The 21,700-nt window shown below is 39.0% G+C and overlaps 1 protein-coding gene across 1 annotated transcript; it reads left to right on the forward strand.

Moving 5' to 3' along the window:
* Nucleotides 1-5,244: 5,244 nt before the first annotated feature.
* On the forward strand, nucleotides 5,245-6,710 carry LOC148166090 (uncharacterized; the record flags this gene model as incomplete). The annotated part of the gene is made up of 2 exons (XM_088049446.1): nucleotides 5,245-6,360; nucleotides 6,435-6,710. Coding segments are annotated over 2 exons (1,392 nt in total), but the record flags the coding sequence as incomplete, so codon positions are not given.
* Between the last annotated feature and the right edge of the window lie 14,990 nt (nucleotides 6,711-21,700).

Genomic DNA, 21,700 nt, shown 5'->3' on the forward strand with positions numbered 1-21,700 from the left:
ACAATTTTAGCTGCTCAATTTGAATTAAAGTTAGATTTGCCGGAGATTTTGGATAAAACGGTCAAACCGCATCAAGCCGAATTTATTCGTGTTTTAAGTGAATCATCAGAAACATTGAACGCGTCGACTCTTTCCGACACAGAAGATTACACATTATCAGGCCGCGAATTACTTTACGATAAAAATCAGCATCCAAATTTTTTCACACCAAGACCCTTAAGAGAACCTCAAGTAACAACGCGTCGTATCATGGCTGATAAAACTTTAGGCGACTTAAGTACGGCTTCAGCCGAACCACTTCTTCCGAAATACCAAAATCCACCTACGTTTGACCCGTTAGTTGATAATGTTTTGATATTTGTGCGTGATTTCGAAAAAACCGCTTCATACAATAATTGGACGGATACAGTTAAAATGAGATTATTCGGTTCGTTTTTACGCGATTTTGCTCAAACGTGGTACGAGGAATACAAAACCAAAGCAGCAAATGCAACTAAAACGTGGGACGGTATTATTTCAGATTTTAAAACTCATTTTCAATCAGAATTTGCAAAGGAAGAATTGTATGATAAATTAGACGGTCGTCGGCAAGGAGAGAACGAAAGCCCTTTGGCATATTTCAATGATATCATTGCAATTATCAATTTAATCAATCCGGCAATGCCAACATCAGAAGTAACGAGAATTTTAAAACGGGGTTTTAACGACACGTGTAAAAAATTATACTTGACTCACGCAGCGCGCACCGAAAATTCTCAGCAATTAATTGAACTATTACGAAAATTCGACCAAATTACAAGCCTAGAGCGTACCTCAAGGAACAAGCCAGCACCAGTTTACACCCTTGGTGATTATCAAGCGGAAACGGAACTTCAACAGTTGAGACGCGCTTTTCGGGATTTGTCAACTCGTACGCACGACGCTAGACCAAAATGTTTTAATTGTGGACGTCCAGGACATTTGGCTCGAACGTGCACGCGTCCTTTTCAAAACCATGGGCGCCGATCTCAACCGGCTAATCGCTATCAGTCTTATTCTCATGGAAGATATCCGTCTTCATCTGAGCGCTCTTCAACCTCTCCGGCACCGACGGTTCATTTCCGGGACCAACAACGCAATCGAAGTTCCTACCATGCACGCTCCCCAACCCCGAATCCTTCTTCCCGTCATGAAGATAATAATCAAAGTCGAGACAATATTGGGGCTGCAAGGGGTGGACACCAAGACAGACGGAATAACAACGGTAATTTAAACCACCAGCAGCACTAGGGGAGCAGCCCACCCCAGCGGTGCTCACAATTTCGGCTAAGATGGGCAAAACTATTAGACTACCGTTAATTAGGGTTATTTTAGAAAATTCAATTAAAATAGATGCTTTAATAGATACGGGCAGTGCGATGAATATTATAGAGAAAAAGTTTGTAAAATCATTAATGACAAAAGATTCATCGCCTCGCTATCTTATTTCGGCTAGTGGGACAAAAATAGTAGTATTGGGAACGAATCTAATGAGGTTAGATATTAACGGCCACCCGTATGAGGAACATTTTTTGGTGGTACAAAGACTACCACGGCCAATGATTTTGGGTATTAATTTTTTGCTTGCGACACAGGCATCATTAGATTTTAACAAACAAGAAGTAACTTTGTTGAGTAATAATACAATACCTTTTTTATTTGAGAACTACAATGGATTAAATTTATTAGGGGAATATAACGAGGATGAACTATTTAAAGTCTGTATTAGTAATAATTGCTTAATTAAGATTGGTGTAACTAACAGCTTGGGAATTAAAATTTTCGGGAAGACACAGGAACAACGGGACCTTAATATGGATAATTTTACCTTTATTGTAAATAACAATTTCTGTATTGAACATAGATGTATTATTAGACCAGATCTTCATCAAAAAAAGATTGAGGTAAGTTTATCGGGGTATGCGGCTCGGAAAATTTTTGAGGGGAGCACGGTCGGTTTTCTGGTGCCAAAAAATCATTTGGATATTCCCCAACTCTTAATCGTCGAAGAAGACACAGGGACACCCATCAATAATCCTTCGTACAACATCAACAACAGTTTAAGCAAAGAAGAGGAGAGTCGATTACTATCCCTTTTCAAGAAATACCGCGATGTCTTCGCAAATTGCACGGCAGAAATGGGATTCACGCAATTGGTAAAACATCATATCGACACCGGTGACGCAACACCTGTCCACAGTCGACCGTACCGAGTTTCCCAGAAGGAGAGAGAAATCATCCGAACACAAGTCAACGAGATGTTGGAAAATGGGATTATACGTCCCTCCACTTCGAGTTGGTCATCACCGGTAGTCCTGGTTAAGAAAAAGGATAACACTTACCGGTTTTGTGTGGATTACCGTAAACTGAATGCACTGACGAAACGGGATGTTTACCCCCTACCGGTAATTGACGACATCCTTTCGTACCTCGGAGGAGCAAATTACTTTACCACCCTTGACCTCTATAGCGGTTATTGGCAGATGGGAGTTGCCGAGGATAGTAAGAAAAAAACAGCCTTCATTTGCCCAGATGGACTTTACGAGTTTGAAGTTATGCCTTTCGGTCTCACGAATGCTCCTGCCAGTTTCCAACATCTTGCCGATACGGTCTTTGCCGATATGAAATGGAAAGAAGTTTTGACTTACATCGACGACATAGTTGTGTTTTCATCTACTTTCGAGGAACATCTACGAAGACTGGAGAAAGTACTACGTAGACTGCGGGACGCACATCTGACATTGAAACCATCCAAATGCTTCTTCGCGCAATCAGAAGTTAAACTTCTGGGTTATGTCGTGAATCGGGATGGACTTTTACCTGATGAGGATAAATTGACGGCTATTAAGAATTTTCCGGTTCCACGGAAAGTTAAAGATGTTCAGTCCTTTTTGGGTCTTTGTAATTATTACCGAAAATTCATCAAAAATTTTTCAACAATTGCTCGCCCTTTACACGAACTTACGAAAAAGGACACGGACTTTCACTGGACACTGGACCATCAAGTCACCTTCGATGACCTTAAACAACGCCTAGTAACAAGCCCAGTCCTCCGACATTATGACCCAAACCAGAACGTAGAACTTCGGGTTGACGCCTGCGGATATGGCATTGGCGCCGTACTTCTTCAACCACATCAGGAGAATTGGCACCCAGTGGCTTACATCTCGCGAAGCCTAACCAAGGCCGAAAAGAACTACACTGGAGTTTGGAGTTTGGGATATTTGCGACACCTCATCTACGGTAAACACATCCGAATCCTGACAGATCACCACGCGCTTTGCCAAATGAAAACACTGAAGAGTCCAACAGGGCGACTGGCAAGATGGGCTTTGAAATTGGCGGAACACGAATACGAAATCATTCACCGACCTGGCCGAAATCACGGAGATGTAGACTGCCTTTCACGATTTCCGGTCAGGGACGCAGGGAAGGACGACGAAGATGAGGCTGAAGACATCCCAACTTACTTACTTGAAAACATGGAAATTTCAGACTCACAGAAACAAGACCCGGAAATCCTTAAAATAATGGCTATTCTGTCGGATGATCAATCGAAATCTTCACTGTCAGAAAGAAAACGAGCAAATCAATTCAAGGTGAAGGATGGAGTTTTGTACAAGAAAAACCATAGCAAGAATGGATTAGAAGATTTATTAGTCATCCCCAGAAACCTACGTACAGAAATTCTCTTTTCCAATCACAACGAACCTCTCTCGGGACACCTGGGTTTTGCCAAATGTTTGGGAAAGATCAGCCAGCGGTATTTTTGGAACGGTATGCGGCGTGATATTGAACGTTACATTAAGGGTTGTCCAGACTGCCAGGCAAGAAAGGGCAACGTGGGAGTGAAACCATCCGGATTGTTACACCCCATCGAAATAACACCTCACCCATTTGAGAAAGTGGGAATAGACCTTTTGGGACCATTTAAGAAATCAGTGAGGGGGAAGACAATGATCGTGGTGGCCACCGACTATGCTACGCGTTGGGCCACGGCCGCCGCTTTGAGGGATGGCACGGCTAAACAGGTTGCTGGTTTTTTGGTGGACTTCATAATCACAAAGCATGGCGCTCCACGTTATCTCGTGAGTGACCGTGGTGCAGTCTTCCGATCGGAATTAGTGACAAATCTACTAAGGGAAATGGGAACCACCTCCTTTTTTACGACAAGTTATCATCCGCAAGCCAATGGTCTGACCGAACGCTTCAACAAAACTTTGGGGGACATGCTCAGTTTATACACAAACACGAATCAGACGGACTGGTGTTTATACGTTCAGCATCTTACGTTCGCATACAATTGTTGCATACAGGAGAGTACAAGATTTTCACCGTTCAAGTTAATCTACGGCCGCGAAGCTGTCCTACCAACAGAAGCAAGTTTATTATCCAAGGTGGGGTTCGATGTGACCAGCTACCTTAAAACCACAAAGGAAGCCCGGGAGGAAGCAGTCAAAAACGTGCAAACGAAGCAGAAGAGAGACAAGGAACGTTACGATGCAAAACACAGGGATGTACAGTTTCAAGTAGGAGATAAAGTGAAAATCTACACACCTAGAAGAAAAGTGGGACTCAGCGATAAGCTCTTACTTAGATGGCATGGTCCTTATGAAATTATAGAAAAAAGAAGCGACGTCAACTATGTGGTAAAAATGGGAACAAAAAAGAAACCAATCACAGATACAATTCATGTAAACCGAATTTTACCTTACAATGCGCCATGGGAGGAAGAAGAAATTCAAACCCGGACAATCACACAAGAGGAAGGCCAAAACGAAAAGATATAGATCCTACGAAAATTTTTCTTATGTTTCTCTTAATTAATTATTTTTTTCTTTTTCTTCTTTTATGCTTTGGGAATTCATAAACTTGCTTTCAGATTGTTAACCTTCTTCATTTTAATGGGGTAGGGGTAAGCTAACTTGACTAGGTCAAGTTTGTAGTTTTCACCCCTATAACTCAAGAAAATTAAGGGCGATAATTGGTTCTTTAACGGATGTTCTAATGTCATGGTCATGGTCAAGGTGATCGTGCAAGAAATTGTTCGGTGTAATGTTGCTTTTGGTTGGCTCAGCGATTCTCGAATTACAACAGTGTTGATAAACAACCGTTTCGGAAGTAGGCCTCTTAATTGTACCACTTTTAAGCGTAAACAAGCGTCTGAAAGCAATCAGTCCATTTTATTGATTTATAGCTAAAGTTTTGCTTTTCAACTTTAATTAATTTCTCGCATTATTCGAAAAAAAAAAAAAATTGATTGTTTCCAGTTTTTTTATCACAACGGTGATTACCGCCGTGGCTCCTCTGCCGGTGAAGATAACATCCGGTGCATACTGGAAGCCACTTCCGGATTCAGTTCCGTATGAAGCATCCATCCCAATCACATACCGTACCGAATGGACCAAGTTGGATCTCGAGATGTCAGAGGAAAGCCGAGATTACGCCTACGGCAATTTATGCGCTACCAACGAACAACGACCAATGTGTGTTATGGGGCAGAAATTGGGAGACCTCAATATTAACTTTTTCGATAACATCCGGCTTCTTAACGATTCCATTAATCCACATGTTTTTTCTCTACATCAAGATTCAGATTCATTTTATGATGATTACGCAACTTCTTCTACGCAACGTTCTAAACGCGCCCTTGATTTTATTGGTTCAGGATTATCTTGGTGTTGTGGAGTTGCTACTCAAAGAAAATTGGATACCTTGGTTACGGAGGAGCGTCAATTTCGGGATCAGCTTAGATTATTAAATTCTGGCCTTCAAGCCGATCTTCTTTCAATTGGCAATGTGACGGGTGCCTTCAAGAGCTATTCAGCACAAGTGGCTAATTCATTCAGGGATTTGGAAGATAAGGTAAAACTTATTATGCAACACGATATCGAAATGTCTCACCGCGTTAGTAATGAAAAGAACGAGAATGATAAAGATTTTCAAAGAACTCTATTCCTTATTTTCGAAAATTCAAAAAAATCAATGTATTTACTCCAACTATTGCGAGATGCTCAGATCATGCAGGATTGTAAGGACCATCACATCCCACAATTAATTGTTAATCCTAAAACTTTCTCTTCGGACTTGTTGTCACTAAGTAAAACGCTGATGTCTTCTCATATGGATTTGGCAATCCCAGCACATGAGGTTTCTAAATATTATAAGTTACCCTTGGCTGATTGCACTCTCGTGAAAAACGAACTAGTTGTCCAGGTCCGAGTTCCCGTGGTTCACAAAAACCAGCAACCGAGAAAAAAAAAAAAGAAAAAAGAATTCCGTCGTAAAAGAAATTTTTCGTTCATCATCGGATGTCAGGTGAAGATCAGGATAAACTCCGGCGTATTATCCAAAAGGCGCACCGGCCGTCGATCTTCACAGGACATCCCATAATTCGCGTAACGATTCCATTGTAGATATTTTTCGAACCCACCTGCGGTGGGATTTATCCGATCATCACTGGAGGAGCCTTCATCACAGTTCAAACCACCTCTATGCCAGGTCAAACGACGGAGGCCAAGATGAGGTTAATGGGCGTACCGGCCAAACTCATGGGAGACAACTGGTCATCGCAGAACGAGGAGGTGTGGGCAGGGGAACACACTTATCCCCATCACCCGCACGACCCCTCTTCCATCCATCAGGAGGGACTCTGTGGCTGGACTGGGGTAACGACCTGGCGAGCATCATGAAACATGGGCAGTGTGGCAACAAGCGTCTCTGGCTTGCTCAATCCGACGTCGGCCACCGCCAGCGGTTCCTACTGCATCGTCACCGTTGCCTCACCAGTCACTACCACCCTCATCTTCATCGGACGCATTTCCTTCGGCCTTGCGACGACCGTCACAAGACACCAAGTGACAGGTCATGGTCATTGCAACATCATCATCGGGGTTTCGTAGTACAACGTCTGTCTGGAACCCCGACCTGCATTACCATCAACGTCGAGTCAGCAAGGTCACCGGGGAAATGGCTCAACTATATGTGCATGTTGGAGACCAAGTTTTTCCGCAGTGTCAATTGTTCTTCCATGAGGGATGCCGTCGTACGCCGAAAGTGTTTCTGTGATTAGGGCTAATCCAGGATGATCCATTTTAATTGATGTGAGGGATGAACCAGGCATACGCACACTGGTGCGGTATTTTGTTGGATGCCTGTTTCATCCTGTAACGGTGATGATCGCCCGGGGTTCGATGTTTGGAACCGGGGGATGTCACATCAATGTCCTAGATTTAGTGTTTATTTATAATATTTCAAGGGTTTGAGTCAGTTCCTCGTTGCGTAATTAGATCGACCATTTCGCTGATACTGGGTCACCAAGTGACGACAGACGTCAGCAAAATGGTAAGAGTCAGCAGTAACTTTGGTACATCGCAATGTGTCGATGATGATGTCATTTCTTAATATTGAACTTTGCACGAGGAAATGACCTAAACCCTTGACGGTATTTAAGAGGGAGCAGCACCACTGACAACAACGATAACTGGTGGTGTATTGTGCCGATAGTGTCTGTGTTGGTTCCGTCAGGTGTCTGCCCCTCGATCCAATGTTTGTCGTCAGAACGTAAGTCTATTTCAATATATTTTACTGGGTGGCCCCATATGGTCTCTTTGTATTTATCATCCCCTTGATCGAACCTACCCGTCCTTGTCACCCCAAACGTGACAATATTTCGATGCAAAACGACGATTTCTCGCCGATTTTCGTTGTTTTCTATCTTGAATTCGCCAAGAAGAGCACGAAATCTACAAAATCATGACTTTTTACCTAGATTCAACGGCTGAATTGCAAGAAAACAGCAGAATTCTGCACGAAATCATCAAAATTCTTACAGAAAACCGCATATTTCGATGCAAAGCGACGATTTCTCGCCGATTTTCGTTGTTTTCTGGCTTGAATTCGCAAAGAAGAGCATGAAATCTACAAAATCATGACTTTTTACCAAGACTCAACGGCTGAATTGCAAGAAAACAGCAGAATTCTGCACGAAATCATCAAAATTCTTACAGAAAACCGCATATTTCGATGCAAAACGACGATTTCTCGCCGATTTTCGTTGTTTTCTAGCATGAATTTGCAAAGAAGAGCACAAAATCTACAAAATCATGACTTTTTACCAAGATTCAACTGCTGAATTGCAAGAAAACAGCAGAATTCTGCACGAAATCATCAAAATTCTTACAGAAAACCGCATATTTCGATGCAAAACGACGATTTCTCGCCGATTTTCGTTGTTTTCTAGCATGAATTTGCAAAGAAGAGCACGAAATCTACAAAATCATGACTTTTTACCAAGATTCAACGGCTGAATTGCAAGAAAACAGCAGAATTCTGCACGAAATCATCAAAATTCTTACAGAAAACCGCATATTTCGGTGCAAAACAACGATTTCTCGCCGATTTTCGTTGTTTTCTGGCTTGAATTCGCAAAGAAGAACACGAAATCTACAAAATCATCACTTTTTACCAATATTCTACGGCTGAATTGCAAGAAAACAGCAGAATTCTGCACGAAATCATCAAAATTCTTACAGAAAACCGCATATTTCGATGCAAAACGACGAATTCTCGCCGATTTTCGTTGTTTTCTGGCTTGAATTCGCAAAGAAGAGCACGAAATCTACAAAATCATGACTTTTTACCAAGATTCAACGGCTGAATTGCAAGAAAACAGCAGAATTCTGCACGAAATCATCAAAATTCTTAGAGAAAACTGCATATTTCGATGCAAAACAACGATTTCTCGCCGATTTTCGTTGTTTTCTATCTTGAATTCGCCAAGAAGAGCACGAAATCTACAAAATTATGACTTTTTACATAGATTCAACGGCTGAATTGCAAGAAAACAGCAGAATTCTGCATGAAATCATCAAAATTCTTACAGAAAACCGCATATTTCGATGCAAAACAACGATTTCTCGCCGATTTTCGTTGTTTTCTATCTTGAATTCGCCAAGAAGAGCACGAAATCTACAAAATCATGACTTTTTACCTAGATTCAACGGCTGAATTGCAAGAAAACAGCAGAATTCTGCACGAAATCATCAAAATTCTTACAGAAAACCGCACATTTCGATGCAAAACGACGATTTCTCGCCGATTTTCGTTGTTTTCTGGCTTGAATTCGCAAAGAAGAGCACGAAATCTACAAAATCATGACTTTTTACCAAGATTCAACAGCTGAATTGCAAGAAAACAGCAGAATTCTGCACGAAATCATCAAAATTCTTACAGAAAACCGCATATTTCGATGCAAAACGACGATTTCTCGCCGATCTTCGCTGTTTTCTGGCATGAATTTGCAAAGAAGAGCACGAAATCTACAAAATCATGACTTTTTACCAAGATTCAACGGCTGAATTGCAAGAAAACAGCAGAATTCTGCACGAAATCATCAAAATTCTTAGAGAAAACCGCATATTTCGATGCAAAACGACGATTTCTCGCTGATTTTCGTTGTTTTCTATCTTGAATTCGCAAAGAAAAGCACGAAATCTACAAAATCATGACTTTTTACCAAGATTCAACGGCTGAATTGCAAGAAAACAGCAGAATTCTGCACGAGATCGTCAAAATTCTTAGAGAAAACCGCATATTTCGATGCAAAACGACGATTTCTCGCCGGTTTCCGTTGTTTTCTGGCTTGAATTCGCAAAGAAGAGCACGAAATCTACAAAATCATCACTTTTTACCAAGATTCAACGGCTGAATTGCAAGAAAACAGCAGAATTCTGCACGAAATCATCAAAATTCTTAGAGAAAACCGCATATTTCGATGGAAAACGACGATTTCTCGCTGATTTTCGTTGTTTTCTATCTTGAATTCGCAAAGAAGAGCACGGAATCTACAAAATCATGACTTTTTACCAAGATTCAACGGCTGAATTGCAAGAAAACAGCAGAATTCTGCACGAAATCATCAAAATTCTTACAGAAAACCGCATATTTCGATGCAAAACAACGATTTCTCGCCGATTTTTGCTGTTTTCTATCTTGAATTCGCAAAGAAGAGCACGGAATCTACAAAATCATGACTTTTTACCAAGATTCAACGGCTGAATTGCAAGAAAACAGCAGAATTCTGCACGAAATCATCAAAATTCTTACAGAAAACCGCATATTTCGATGCAAAACAACGATTTCTCGCCGATTTTCGTTGTTTTCTGGCTTGAATTCGCAAAGAAGAGCACGAAATCTACAAAATCATGACTTTTTACCAAGATTCAACGGCTAAATTGCAAGAAAACAGCAGAATTCTGCACGAAATCATCAAAATTCTTAGAGAAAACTGCATATTTCGATGCAAAACAACGATTTCTCGCCGATTTTCGTTGTTTTCTATATTGAATTTGCCAAGAAGAGCACGAAATCTACAAAATCATGACTTTTTACCAAGATTCAACGGCTGAATTGCAAGAAAACAGCAAAATTCTGCACGAAATCATCAAAATTCTTACAGAAAACCGCATTTTTCGATGCAAAACGACGATTTCTCGCTGATTTTCGTTGTTTTCTATCTTGAATTCGCAAAGAAGAGCACGGAATCTACAAAATCATCACTTTTTACCAAGATTCTACGGCTGAATTGCAAGAAAACAGCAGAATTCTGTACGAAATCATCAAAATTCTTACAGAAAACCGCATATTTCGATGCAAAACGACGATTTCTCGCCGATTTTCGTTGTTTTCTGGCTTGAATTCGCAAAGAAGAGCACAAAATCTACAAAATCATGACTTTTTACCAAGATTCAACGGCTGAGTTGCAAGAAAACAGCAGAATTCTGCACGAAATCATCAAAATTCTTAGAGAAAACTGCATATTTCGATGCAAAACAACGATTTCTCGCCGATTTTCGTTGTTTTCTATCTTGAATTTGCCAAGAAGAGCACGAAATCTACAAAATCATGACTTTTTACCAAGACTCAACGGCTGAATTGCAAGAAAACAGCAGAATTCTGCACGAAATCATCAAAATTCTTAGAGAAAACTGCATATTTCGATGCTAAACAACGATTTCTCGCCGATTTTCGTTGTTTTCTATCTTGAATTTGCCAAGAAGAGCACGAAATCTACAAAATCATGACTTTTTACATAGATTCAACGGCTGAATTGCAAGAAAACAGCAGAATTCTGCACGAAATCATCAAAATTCTTACAGAAAACCGCATATTTCGATGCAAAACAACGATTTCTCGCCGATTTTCGTTGTTTTCTATCTTGAATTCGCCAAGAAGAGCACGAAATCTACAAAATCATGACTTTTTACCTAGATTCAACGGCTGAATTGCAAGAAAACAGCAGAATTCTGCACGAAATCGTCAAAATTCTTAGAGAAAACCGCATATTTCGATGCAAAACGACGATTTCTCGCCGATTTTCGTTGTTTTCTGGCTTGAATTCGCAAAGAAGAGCACGAAATCTACAAAATCATCACTTTTTACTAAGATTCAACGGCTGAATTGCAAGAAAACAGCAGAATTCTGCACGAAATCATCAAAATTCTTACAGAAAACCGCATATTTCGATGCAAAACGACGATTTCTCGCCAATTTTCGTTGTATTCTGGCTTGAATTCGCAAAGAAGAGCACGAAATCTACAAAATCATGACTTTTTACCAAGATTCAACGGCTGAATTGCAAGAAAACAGCAGAATTCTGCACGAAATCATCAAAATTCTTAGAGAAAACCGCATTTTTAGATGCAAAACGACGATTTCTCGCCGATTTTCGTTGTTTTCTGGCTTGAATTCGCAAAGAAGAGCACGAAATCTACAAAATCATCACTTTTTACCAAGATTCAACGGCTGAATTTCAAGAAAACAGCAGAATTCTGCACGAAATCATCAAAATTCTTACAGAAAACCGCATATTTCGATGCAAAACGACGATTTCTCGCCGATTTTCGTTGTATTCTGGCTTGAATTCGCAAAGAAGAGCACGAAATCTACAAAATCATGACTTTTTACCAAGATTCAACGGCTGAATTGCAAGAAAACAGCAGAATTCTGCACGAAATCATCAAAATTCTTACAGAAAACCGCATTTTTCGATGCAAAACGACGATTTCTCGCCGATTTTCGTCGTTTTCTGGATTGAATTCGCAAAAAAGAGCACGAAATCTACAAAATCATGACTTTTTACCAAGATTCAACGGCTGAATTGCAAGAAAACAGCAGAATTCTGCACGAAATCATCAAAATTCTTACAGAAAACCGCATATTTCGGTGCAAAACAACGATTTTTCGCCGATTTTCGTTGTTTTCTGGCTTGAATTCGCAAAGAAGAACACGAAATCTACAAAATCATCACTTTTTACCAATATTCTACGGCTGAATTGCAAGAAAACAGCAGAATTCTGCACGAAATCATCAAAATTCTTAGAGAAAACCGCATATTTCGATGCAAAACGACGATTTCTCGCTGATTTTCGTTGTTTTCTATCTTGAATTCGCAAAGAAGAGCACGGAATCTACAAAATCATGACTTTTTACCAAGATTCAACGGCTGAATTGCAAGAAAACAGCAGAATTCTGCACGAAATCATCAAAATTCTTACAGAAAACCGCATATTTTGATGCAAAACGACGATTTCTCGCGGATTTTCGTCGTTTTCTGGCTTGAATTCGCAAAGAAGAGCACGAAATCTACAAAATCATGACTTTTTATCAAGATTCAACGGCTGAATTGCAAGAAAACAGCAGAATTCTGCACGAAATCATCAAAATTCTTACAGAAAACCGCATATTTCGATGCAAAACAACGATTTCTCGCCGATTTTTGTTGTTTTCTGGCTTGAATTCGCAAAGAAGAGCACGAAATCTACAAAATCATCACTTTTTACCAAGATTCTACGGCTGAATTGCAAGAAAACAGCAGAATTCTGCACGAAATCATCAAAATTCTTACAGAAAACCGCATATTTTGATGCAAAACGACGATTTCTCGCGGATTTTCGTCGTTTTCTGGCTTGAATTCGCAAAGAAGAGCACGAAATCTACAAAATCATGACTTTTTATCAAGATTCAACGGCTGAATTGCAAGAAAACAGCAGAATTCTGCACGAAATCATGAAAATTCTTAGAGAAAACTGCATATTTCGATGCAAAACAACGATTTCTCGCCGATTTTCGTTGTTTTCTATCTTGAATTCGCCAAGAAGAGCACGAAATCTACAAAATCATGACTTTTTACCAAGATTCAACGGCTGAATTGCAAGAAAACAGCAGAATTCTGCACGAAATCATCAAAATTCTTAGAGAAAACCGCATATTTCGATGCAAAACGACGATTTCTCGCTGATTTTCGTTGTTTTCTATCTTGAATTCGCAAAGAAAAGCACGAAATCTACAAAATCATGACTTTTTACCAAGATTCAACGGCTGAATTGCAAGAAAACAGCAGAATTCTGCACGAGATCGTCAAAATTCTTAGAGAAAACCGCATATTTCGATGCAAAACGACGATTTCTCGCCGGTTTCCGTTGTTTTCTGGCTTGAATTCGCAAAGAAGAGCACGAAATCTACAAAATCATCACTTTTTACCAAGATTCAACGGCTGAATTGCAAGAAAACAGCAGAATTCTGCACGAAATCATCAAAATTCTTAGAGAAAACCGCATATTTCGATGCAAAACGACGATTTCTCGCTGATTTTCGTTGTTTTCTATCTTGAATTCGCAAAGAAGAGCACGGAATCTACAAAATCATGACTTTTTACCAAGATTCAACGGCTGAATTGCAAGAAAACAGCAGAATTCTGCACGAAATCATCAAAATTCTTACAGAAAACCGCATATTTCGATGCAAAACAACGATTTCTCGCCGATTTTTGCTGTTTTCTATCTTGAATTCGCAAAGAAGAGCACGGAATCTACAAAATCATGACTTTTTACCAAGATTCAACGGCTGAATTGCAAGAAAACAGCAGAATTCTGCACGAAATCATCAAAATTCTTACAGAAAACCGCATATTTCGATGCAAAACTACGATTTCTCGCCGATTTTCGTTGTTTTCTGGCTTGAATTCGCAAAGAAGAGAACGAAATCTACAAAATCATGACTTTTTACCAAGATTTAACGGCTGAATTGCAAGAAAACAGCAGAATTCTGCACGAAATCATCAAAATTCTTAGAGAAAACCGCATTTTTCGATGCAAAACGACGATTTCTCGCTGATTTTCGTTGTTTTCTATCTTGAATTCGCAAAGAAGAGCACGGAATCTACAAAATCATCACTTTTTACCAAGATTCTACAGCTGAATTGCAAGAAAACAGCAGAATTCTGCACGAAATCATCAAAATTCTTACAGAAAACCGCATATTTCGATGCAAAACGACGATTTCTCGCCGATTTTCGTTGTTTTCTGGCTTGAATTCGCAAAGAAGAGCACGAAATCTACAAAATCATGACTTTTTACCAAGATTCAACGGCTGAATTGCAAGAAAACAGCAGAATTCTGCACGAAATCATCAAAATTCTTACAGAAAACCGCATATTTCGATGCAAAACAACGATTTCTCGCCGATTTTTGCTGTTTTCTATCTTGAATTCGCAAAGAAGAGCACGGAATCTACAAAATCATGACTTTTTACCAAGATTCAACGGCTGAATTGCAAGAAAACAGCAGAATTCTGCACGAAATCATCAAAATTCTTAGAGAAAACCGCATATTTCGATGCAAAACGACGATTTCTCGCGGATTTTCGTCGTTTTCTGGCTTGAATTCGCAAAGAAGAGCACGAAATCTACAAAATCATGACTTTTTATCAAGATTCAACGGCTGAATTGCAAGAAAACAGCAGAATTCTGCACGAAATCATCAAAATTCTTAGAGAAAACTGCATATTTCGATGCAAAACAACGATTTCTTGCCGATTTTCGTTGTTTTCTATCTTGAATTCGCCAAGAAGAGCACGAAATCTACAAAATCATGACTTTTTACCTAGATTCAACGGCTGAATTGCAAGAAAACAGCAGAATTCTGCACGAAATCATCAAAATTCTTACAGAAAACCGCATATTTCGATGCAGAACGACGATTTCTCGCCGATTTTCGTTGTTTTCTGGCATGAATTCGCAAAGAAGAGCACAAAATCTACAAAATCATGACTTTTTACCAAGATTCAACGGCTGAATTGCAAGAAAACCGCAGAATTCTGCACGAAATCATCAAAATTCTTAGAGAAAACCGCATATTTCGATGCAAAACGACGATTTCTCGCTGATTTTCGTTGTTTTCTATCTTGAATTCGCAAAGAAGAGCACGAAATCTACAAAATCATGACATTTTACCAAAATTCAACGGCTGAATTGCAAGAAAACAGCCGAATTCTGCACGAAATCGTCAAAATTCTTAGAGAAAACCGCATATTTCGATGGAAAACGACGATTTCTCGCCGATTTTTGTTGTTTTCTGGCTTGAATTCGCAAAGAAGAGCACGAAATCTACAAAATCATCACTTTTTACCAAGATTCTACGGCTGAATTGCAAGAAAACAGCAGAATTCTGCACGAAATCATCAAAATTCTTACAGAAAACCGCATTTTTCGATGCAAAACGACGATTTCTCGCCGATTTTCGTTGTTTTCTGGCTTGAATTCGCAAAGAAGAGCACGAAATCTACAAAATCATGACTTTTTACCAAGATTCAACGGCTGAATTGCAAGAAAACAGCAGAATTCTGCACGAAATCATCAAAATTCTTAGAGAAAACTGCATATTTCGATGCAAAACAACGATTTCTCGCCGATTTTCGTTGTTTTCTATCTTGAATTCGCCAAGAAGAGCACGAAATCTACAAAATCATGACTTTTTACATAGATTCAACGGCTGAATTGCAAGAAAACAGCAGAATTCTGCACGAAATCATCAAAATTCTTACAGAAAACCGCATATTTCGATGCAAAACGATGATTTCTCGCCGATTTTCGTTGTTTTCTGGCTTGAATTCGCAAAGAAAAGCACGAAATCTACAAAATCATGACTTTTTACCAAGATTCAACAGCTGAATTGCAAGAAAACAGCAGAATTCTGCACGAAATCATCAAAATTCTTACAGAAAACCGCATATTTCGATGCAAAACAACGATTTCTTCGCCGATTTTCGTTGTTTTCTGGCTTGAATTCGCAAAGAAGAGCACGAAATCTACAAAATCATCACTTTTTACCAAGATTCTACAGCTGAATTGCAAGAAAACAGCAGAATTCTGCACGAAATCATCAAAATTCTTAGAGAAAACCGCATATTTCGATGCAAAACGACGATTTCTCGCTGATTTTCGTTGTTTTCTATCTTGAATTCGCAAAGAAGAGCACAAAATCTACAAAATCATGACTTTTTACCAAGATTCAACAGCTGAATTGCAAGAAAACAGCAGAATTCTGCACGAAATCGTCAAAATTCTTAGAGAAAACCGCATATTTCGATGCAAAACGACGATTTCTCGCCGATTTTCGTTGTTTTTTGGCTTGAATTCGCAAAGAAGAACACGAAATCTACAAAATCATCACTTTTTACCAAGATTCAACGGCTGAATTGCAAGAAAACAGCAGAATTCTGCACGAAATCATCAAAATTCTTACAGAAAACCGCATATTTCGATGCAAAACGACGATTTCTTGCCGATTTTCGTTGTTTTCTGGCTTGAATTCGCAAAGAAGAGCACGAAATCTACAAAATCATGACTTTTACCAAGATTCAACGGCTGAATTGCAAGAAAACAGCAGAATTCTGCACGAAATCGTCAAAATTCTTAGAGAAAACCGCATATTTTGATGCAAAACGACGATTTCTCGCCGATTTTCGTTGTTTTCTGGCTTGAATTCGCAAAGAAGGGCACGAAATCTACAAAATCATCACTTTTTACCAAGATTCAACAACTGAATTGCAAGAAAACAGCAGAATTCTGCACGAAATCGTCAAAATTCTTAGAGAAAACCGCATATTTTGATGCAAAACGACGATTTCTCGCCGATTTTCGTTGTTTTCTGGCTTGAATTCGCAAAGAAGAGCACGAAATCTACAAAATCATGACTTTTTATCTAGATTCAACGGCTGAATTGCAAGAAAACAGCAGAATTCTGCACGAAATCATCAAAATTCTTACAGAAAACGGCATATTTCGATGCAAAACGACGATTTCTCGCCGATTTTCGTTGTTTTCTGGCTTGAATTCGCAAAGAAGAGCACGAAATCTACAAAATCATGACTTTTTACCAAGATTCAACGGCTGAATTGCAAGAAAACAGCAGAATTCTGCACGAAATCATCAAAATTCTTACAGAAAACCGCATATTTCGATGCAAAACGACGATTTCTCGCCGATTTTCGTTGTTTTCAGGCATGAATTTGCAAAGAAGAGCACGAAATCTACAAAATCATGACTTTTTACCAAGATTCAACGGCTGAATTGCAAGAAAACAGCAGAATTCTGCACGAAATCATCAAAATTCTTAGAGAAAACCGCATATTTCGATGCAAAACGACGATTTCTCGCTGATTTTCGTTGTTTTCTATTTTGAATTCGCAAAGAAAAGCACGAAATCTACAAAATCATGACTTTTTACCAAGATTCAACGGCTGAATTGCAAGAAAACAGCAGAATTCTGCACGAGATCGTCAAAATTCTTAGAGAAAACCGCATATTTCGATGCAAAACGACGATTTCTCGCCGGTTTCCGTTGTTTTCTGGCTTGAATTCGCAAAGAAGAGCACGAAATCTACAAAATCATCACTCTTTACCAAGATTCAACGGCTGAATTGCAAGAAAACAGCAGAATTCTGCACGAAATCATCAAAATTCTTAGAGAAAACCGCATTTTTCGATGCAAAACGACGATTTCTCGCTGATTTTCGTTGTTTTCTATCTTGAATTCGCAAAGAAGAGCACGGAATCTACAAAATCATGACTTTTTACCAAGATTCAACGGCTGAATTGCAAGAAAACAGCAGAATTCTGCACGAAATCATCAAAATTCTTACAGAAAACCGCATATTTCGATGCAAAACGACGATTTCCTGCCGATTTTCGTTGTTTTCTGGCTTGAATTCGCAAAGAAGAGCACGAAATCTACAAAATCATGACTTTTTACCAAGATTCAACGGCTGAATTGCAAGAAAACAGCAGAATTCTGCACGAAATCATCAAAATTCTTACAGAAAACCGCATTTTTCGATGCAAAACGACGATTTCTCGCCGATTTTCGTTGTTTTCTCTATCTTGAATTCGCAAAGAAGAGCACGAAATCTACTAAATCATGACTTTTTACCAAGATTCAACGGCTGAATTGCAAGAAAACAGCAGAATTCTGCACGAAATCATCAAAATTCTTACAGAAAACCACATATTTCGATGCAAAACAATGATTTCTCGCCGATTTTTGTTGTTTTCTGGCTTGAATTCGCAAAGAAGAGCACGAAATCTACAAAATCATCACTTTTTACTAAGATTCTACGGCTGAATTGCAAGAAAACAGCAGAATTCTGCACGAAATCATCAAAATTCTTACAGAAAACCGCATATTTCGATGCAGAACGACGATTTCTCGCCGATTTTCGTTGTTTTCTGGCATGAATTCGCAAAGAAGAGCACAAAATCTACAAAATCATGACTTTTTACCAAGATTCAACGGCTGAATTGCAAGAAAACAGCAGAATTCTGCACGAAATCATCAAAATTCTTAGAGAAAACCGCATATTTCGATGCAAAACGACGATTTCTCGCTGATTTTCGTTGTTTTCTATCTTGAATTCGCAAAGAAGAGCACGAAATCTACAAAATCATGACATTTTACCAAAATTCAACGGCTGAATTGCAAGAAAACAGCCGAATTCTGCACGAAATCGTCAAAATTCTTAGAGAAAACCGCATATTTCGATGGAAAACGACGATTTCTCGCCGATTTTCGTTGTTTTCTGGCTTGAATTCGCAAAGAAGAGCACGAAATCTACAAAATCATCACTTTTTACAAAGATTCGATGCAAAACGACGATTTCTCGCCGATTTTCGTGGTTTTCTGGCTTAAATTCGCAAAGAAGAGCACGAAATCTACAAAATCATGACTTTTTACCAAGATTCAACGGCTGAATTGCAAGAAAACAGCAGAATTCTGCACGAAATCATCAAAATTCTTAGAGAAAACCGCATATTTCGATGCAAAACGACGATTTCTCGCTGATTTTCGTTGTTTTCTATCTTGAATTCGCAAAGAAGAGCACGAAATCTACAAAATCATGACATTTTACCAAAATTCAACGGCTGAATTGCAAGAAAACAGCCGAATTCTGCACGAAATCGTCAAAATTCTTAGAGAAAACCGCATATTTCGATGGAAAACGACGATTTCTCGCCGATTTTCGTTGTTTTCTGGCTTGAATTCGCAAAGAAGAGCACGAAATCTACAAAATCATCACTTTTTACAAAGATTCAACGGCTGAATTGCAAGAAAACGCAGAATTCTGCACGAAATCATTAAAATTCTTAGAGAAAACCGCATATTTCGATGCAAAACGACGATTTCTCGCCGATTTTCGTGGTTTTCTGGCTTAAATTCGCAAAGAAGAGCACGAAATCTACAAAATCATGACTTTTTACCAAGATTCAACGGCTGAATTGCAAGAAAACCGCAGAATTCTGCACGAAATCATCAAAATTCTTACAGAAAACCGCATATTTCGATGCAAAACGACGATTTCTCGCCGATTTTCGTTGTTTTCAGGCATGAATTTGCAAAAAAGAGCACGAAATCTACAAAATCATGACTTTTTACCAAGATTCAACGGCTGAATTGCAAGAAAACAGCAGAATTCTGCACGAAATCATCAAAATTCTTAGAGAAAACCGCATATTTCGATGCAAAACGACGATTTCTCGCTGATTTTCGTTGTTTTCTATCTTGAATTCGCAAAGAAGAGCACGAAAACTACAAAATCATGACTTTTTACCAAGATTCAACGGCTGAATTGCAAGAAAACAGCAGAATTCTGCACGAGATCGTCAAAATTCTTAGAGAAAACCGCATTTTTCGATGCAAAACGACGATTTCTCGCTGATTTTCGTTGTTTTCTATCTTGAATTCGCAAAGAAGAGCACGGAATCTACAAAATCATGACTTTTTACCAAGATTCAACGGCTGAATTGCAAGAAAACAGCAGAATTCTGCACGAAATCATCAAAATTCTTAAAGAAAACCGCATATTTCGATGCAAAACGACGATTTCTCGCGGATTTTCGTTGTTTTCTGGCTTGAATTCGCAAAGAAGAGCACGAAATCTACAAAATGATCACTTTTTACCAAGATTCAACGGCTGAATTGCAAGAAAACAGCAGAATTCTGCACAAAATCATCAAAATTCTTACAGAAAACCGCATATTTCGATGCAAAACGACGATTTCTCGCCGATTTTCGTTGTTTTCTGGCTTGAATTCGCAAAGAAGAGCACGAAATCTACAAAATCATCACTTTATACCAAGATTCTACGGCTGAATTGCAAGAAAACAGCAGAATTCTGCACGAAATCATCAAAATTCTTACAGAAAACCGCATATTTCGATGCAAAACGACGATTTCTCGCCGATTTTCGTTGTTTTCTGGCTTGAATTCGCAAAGAAGAGCACGAAATCTAAAAAATCATGACTTTTTACCAAGATTCAACGGCTGAATTGCAAGAAAACAGCAGAATTCTGCACGAAATCATCAAAATTCTTAGAGAAAACTGCATATTTCGATGCAAAACAACGATTTCTCGCCGATTTTCGATGTTTTCTATCTTGAATTTGCCAAGAAGAGCACGAAATCTACAAAATCATGACTTTTTACCTAGATTCAACGGCTGAATTGCAAGAAAACAGCAGAATTCTGCACGAAATCATCAAAATTCTTACAGAAAACCGCATATTTCGATGCAAAACAACGATTTCTCGCCGATTTTCGTTGTTTTCTATCTTGAATTTGCCAAGAAGAGCACGAAATCTACAAAATCATGACTTTTTACCTAGATTCAACGGCTGAATTGCAAGAAAACAGCAGAATTCTGCACGAAATCATCACAATTCTTACAGAAAACGGCATATTTCGATGCTAAACGACGATTTCTCGCCGATTTTCGTTGTTTTCTGGCTTGAATTCGCAAAGAAGAGCACGAAATCTACAAAATCATGACTTTTTACCAAGATTCAACGGCTGAATTGCAAGAAAACAGCAGAATTCTGCACGAAATCATCAAAATTCTTACAGAAAACCGCATATTTCGATGCAAAACGACGATTTCTCGCCGATTTTCGTTGTTTTCAGGCATGAATTTGCAAAGAAAAGCACGAAATCTACAAAATCATGACCTTTTACCAAGATTCAACGGCTGAATTGCAAGAAAACAGCAGAATTCTGCACGAAATCATCAAAATTCTTAGAGAAAACCGCATATTTCGATGCAAAACGACGATTTCTCGCCGGTTTCCGTTGTTTTCTGGCTTGAATTCGCAAAGAAGAGCACGAAATCTACAAAATCATCACTTTTTACCAAGATTCAACGGCTGAATTGCAAGAAAACAGCAGAATTCTGCACGAAATCATCAAAATTCTTAGAGAAAACCGCATATTTCGATGCAAAACGACGATTTCTCGCTGATTTTCGTTGTTTTCTATCTTGAATTCGCAAAGAAGAGCACGGAATCTACAAAATC

Source organism: Gnatocerus cornutus, unplaced genomic scaffold (genome assembly GCF_029298725.1).
Source record: "Gnatocerus cornutus isolate USDA-ARS CGAHR unplaced genomic scaffold, icGnaCorn1.1 ctg00000026.1, whole genome shotgun sequence".
Taxonomy (NCBI): Eukaryota; Metazoa; Arthropoda; class Insecta; order Coleoptera; family Tenebrionidae; genus Gnatocerus; species Gnatocerus cornutus.